This window comes from Pagrus major, chromosome 17, assembly GCF_040436345.1.
Source record: "Pagrus major chromosome 17, Pma_NU_1.0".
Lineage (NCBI taxonomy): Eukaryota > Metazoa > Chordata > Actinopteri > Spariformes > Sparidae > Pagrus > Pagrus major.
Window position 1 is genome coordinate 22263441 of NC_133231.1, and position 4575 is coordinate 22268015.

A 4575-nucleotide genomic window follows, 5' to 3' on the forward strand; every position below is an offset into this window, starting at 1 on the left:
GCCCGTTTATAGACAAATTCCCTGGACAATAGATTGGCTAGCTCTCCCAAAGTGGCTCCCATTCATTTGCAATTGCAGGCAAAGAGGTCGTTGTCCTCAAGTGGGCAATCGAGAAACGCGTGTGCATCTGCACAGCCGAGGTACACACAAACACACATCCGTACACACGAGCGAGGTGAGCACACAGCAGTAGTTACACTGCTACGCTGCAGCCAGTGTGGCCTAGAATAGCACGCGGGCTACATTCCTCTGCCCTCCCTCCGCTGCCTGCACTGAGGCGAACACAGCAGACTGGTGGGTCACATGGACCAACAGCGATCTCGGTGATCTTAGAGATGAAGTGTGCGTGCACATACCAGGGTAACACTGCTGCTGCACGTACAGTACGTACACCACTTATGCAGATAAGGAGGGGCGGACAAACTGGGGACAGGGATTTCAACATGGATGTTATGATGTGTGAAAAAAGTAAATTAATAATCTATCTATCTATCTATCAAATGTATAAAACTCAATGACAGCCCTTTAATTGTCCTTATTTAACCACAAAAGCAGCAGTTACCCATGAAGACATTCAGATTTTTATTTGGATTCACATCAGATTCCACTTACTCATAGATACCAGCCACCTAAATATGCCAGATTTTTTCTTCATCCATGCATTATTCCCTGAGAAGCGTATAAAAATGTAAAAAAATAAAATTATCATGCAATGTTAAAGACTAAGAATTCCTGGATTCGTCCCTTTGGCCAGATCTACACCAAATGTTAGTGGGGTCTTTTCTGGGCCGAGACCCATCCTCCATCCAAGTTTGATGGAGCATCCTTTCCATATGTCTTGTGTAATCTTGCTGACAAACAAACAAACGGACACGGATGAAAACATCCTTGGCAAAAGTAAAAATGCAAAACTTCAGAATACTTTGCTGCAATGTAGACTAGTGCAAATCTGTCTATATGTTGGGATCAAAGAACCCATCCTTTTACAAATTACTGTGAGTTCGGCTCGGGTAGAAGTTTTGCAGCTTTGCAGCTTGTGTTAATGCACTATGCATTATTCCCTGAGAAGTGTATATAAAAATTATCTGTGCAGTGTTAGTCTGGCACAGAAAACATACATGCATAAAACATAAAAACAAAAAGTCTATCTATCTATCTATCTATCTATCTATCTATCTATCTATTAAATGTATCAAACTTAACGACGGCTCTTTTATTTTCCCAGTGTAATCACAAAAGCAGCAGTCACCTACGAAGACAAACAAGATGTCCAAATATTTTTTCAAAAAGAAACAGTGGGGAGGAGGGTATTTAAATTGGCTACCGTGTCACAGCTCTCCAGCAGCCCCCTTTTTCTTTCTCTCTCTCTCTCTTTTTTTTTTTTCCTATCTACGCCCATGCACAATTATATTAAGTAGGGCCAATAGGAACAAAGAAGAGGCAGGACCGAGGCTCCACCTCTCCCCGACTGCCTTCCTCTGAGCTTTTTAGATGTACATAATCCCTGAGTTGACCCAGAAAATAGGCAGTCGTTTCAAGATCTGATGCGGCAGTCTTTGTGCACACCGTCCCCGCTCGAGCATGAAGCGTAACCCAGCGGAATACATACTGTAGATCCAGAGGAGCTTCAGTCTTTGCAGAGGAGAACTGTTTTTTTTGTTTTTGGTTTTTTATAAAGAAAAAGGACGGAGCAAGAAGCGAAGTCGCGCAACTTTGTGAAAACGTAGCGGATACGGGTAAGTGATTTCTTTCTCTTTTTTTTTTTTTTTGGTCGCTTGTGGGAGAAATCGGGAGGTTTTTTTTTTTTTTGGTGTGTGGTGGTGGTGGTCTCCTGCTCCTGCTGCTCCTGCTCCCATTGTTTGTTGCATTCCCCCTCTTGTTACAAACTCGAGATTAACCAAACGGATGTTATTAAAGCCACAGCGGACAACATTAGTGAATGCAAACGTTGGAGCAAATCGAGACAAAGTCATCCGGGGAGGTGGAGGAGGAGGTGGTGGTGGAGCAGCAGCAGCAGCAGAGGGGGGACGCGAAGCCTTTGTTGGATTTTCTGCCTTGTTAGAAAATGTGGTGATTCAGCTGTTGGGGAGATGTTGATGCATGATGTCAGTGTTTCTTTGTTGCAACCTTACGTGCGTAAAATGTAACACATTCGTCTCAGCTGACATGCAGCACGCACGAGATGTTTTTAAGCAATGCAATACGACATGGACGCGTTTTGTCTTTTCTTTTTTTTTTCCTCCTTCTTCTGCCCGATCGCGTCGTGCAACGGATTATGTCGCTGAAAAACGTGTACCCAAACAGTGTAGGTTAACCTGTAATTTCAAACCTGGGCGTTCATTCATTGGCACAAAGAGGGGGAGGTTTGGAGGGAGACTAAACACACCAGTGAAGGTTTCCAGTGGTCGCCAATGGGCAAAACAACCTTGCAGATATATAGTTTTGTTTTTAACTTAAGGTGGAATTGTGACATTTAGAGGAAGAATTGTGTCAGAGAAGGTAATTGGCATTGCAATGTAAAATCTCTCCAAACACACAATTCTTGTGTGTCTTGTGTACCAGTTTGGCTCAGATGGACATCTAAATGTGTAGCTGCTGCTTCCAAACATCTCGTCTTGCCCCTACATTGTCCTAACAGTGTCTTCTCTCCGCTCATAGACAGGAGGCATGGCAGACCATCTGATGATGCCCATGAACCACAGCTCAGCGGGCGCCAGTCTCCACAGTTACAGGATGGGCATGAATGGCGGCCTGCAGGCAGGTCACCAGCAGCATGCCAACCAGCAGGGCATGAGGGCGCTGCCCAACGGCCAGATGATGCACTACGGCGGCGCCCAGGCCAACATGGAGAACGCCATGAGGCAGCGGCAGGGCATGGTGGGCGGACCCATGAATGGACAGCTGAACGGGGCCCAGATGGGTCACCACCAGATGACCTCTGGTAACATGATGTATAATGGCCAGCCCCAACAGCAGCAGCAACAGCATCACCCTCAGCAGCAGCATCACATGCACCCACAGCAGCAGCAGCACCAGCAACAAGCCCAGCACCCGCAGCAGCAGCAGCAGCAACAGCAACAACAACAGCAGTTCATGAACGGAGGGTTAACGTCCCAGCAGCTCATGGCCAGCATGCAGCTGCAGAAACTCAACACCCAGTACCACGGACACCCACTGGGGCCTATGGGTGGGAACCACATGGGGCCCACGGCCCAGTACCGCATGAACCCTGCTCAGCTGGCCAACATGCAGCACATGGCCGGGCCGGCCCTGGCCCTGAACGGCATGGACGCTGATATGATCGACGAGGAGGTCCTGACCTCGCTGGTCATGGAGCTGGGCTTGGACCGGGTCCAGGAGCTGCCAGAACTCTTCCTGGGCCAGAATGAGTTTGACTTCATCTCAGACTTTGTCAGCAAACAGCAGCCCAGCACTGTTAGCTGCTGAGAGGACCTGATTTGCAAAGCTGCACAAACGGAGACAGACGAGTGAGGATTGTCCAGGACGGATGAAGGGTGCTCATCTCTTCACTTTTTATTTCGTGAGCACCTCCCTGTACAACTAAGCCGAGTTGAGGCGCAGGGTGCACAGAAGAGAACTCTGGATATCCACAGGGAACACAGTGCTCGAGTCTCACATGCGCTCGTGGCTGAGGGGTGGCTGGCTTCAAGGCCTCGTTCCACCTCTCCCATTTCCTGGACATGAATGTAATAAAGAAATGCTGAAATTCTTAAAAGCCACTCTGAACAATGCTATGACACTGTGTAGCCTCCAAGCCTGGACTCTATGACAGTTTACCAGTAAAAAGGTGTATTTATTTATTCCTATCTGAGAAAACTGATATAAAGAACAGCCACCTCTCCATTTTGAGAACCAAGTGGTTTTAATGATTCTTTTTTTTCCCTGAGAGTAGAATGGGCGAAAAAAATTAAATTTAAGTTCTCTGCCCATGAATTATTTTTTTTCCCATTCTATCTGGCCTAGTATTTAAAATAAGCTCGGATGACAATGTCATCTGCAAAAGAGCCTGGATTTTCTATCGCCAAGGTCAGACAGAAGTACAATGTTCTCTCATTTGACTGGGGCTCTCATCCAGATCTTAAAAATGGTTCACTTTTTGGTAAAGTGCTGCCTTTTTAGATGTGATGTTCTCAAAAACCTACTGCTTGTACTGTATGAAGCTGTATAACTCCAACATGTCCACACTGTTGTGTTCTATTGGAGATGTAGAACCGCCTTAATCGCGCAGATTGTTATTTATTGGTTGTTTATATTGTCCCCTTTTTTTGTGGTCAAGATGGGGGGATGGTCTTTGTGAAAAGGGGTTTTGAGGATCAATAAAGATGGCCTGGATAGAAATGTGGCCTGCTTTTCCATTCATTGCACAGTTCTTCCCCCCCAGGCAGCGGAGGGCTAGCTAAGTGCTTAAGTTAACCTGCGGGTGAAAGGAAACCTCAGATTCTTTCAAGTCTGGGATGGAAACGTTTAAACAGATGCAATATTTATGCTTTTTGAGAATGATATATTCTCTCCAACAAACCTCCTGGGTTTTCAGTATCACATCTTCTCCTTTTT

At 46.1% G+C, this 4575-nt stretch overlaps 1 protein-coding gene across 1 annotated transcript; it reads left to right on the forward strand.

The window, feature by feature from the left end:
• The first annotated feature begins 1526 nt into the window (after positions 1–1526).
• Positions 1527–4363, forward strand: cited4b (Cbp/p300-interacting transactivator, with Glu/Asp-rich carboxy-terminal domain, 4b). The gene is made up of 2 exons (XM_073486148.1): positions 1527–1736; positions 2659–4363. The coding sequence occupies exon 2, from the start codon at positions 2668–2670 to the stop codon at positions 3445–3447; it is 780 nt and encodes a 259-aa protein (XP_073342249.1). The 5' UTR covers positions 1527–1736; positions 2659–2667; the 3' UTR covers positions 3448–4363.
• The last annotated feature ends 212 nt before the right edge of the window (positions 4364–4575 follow it).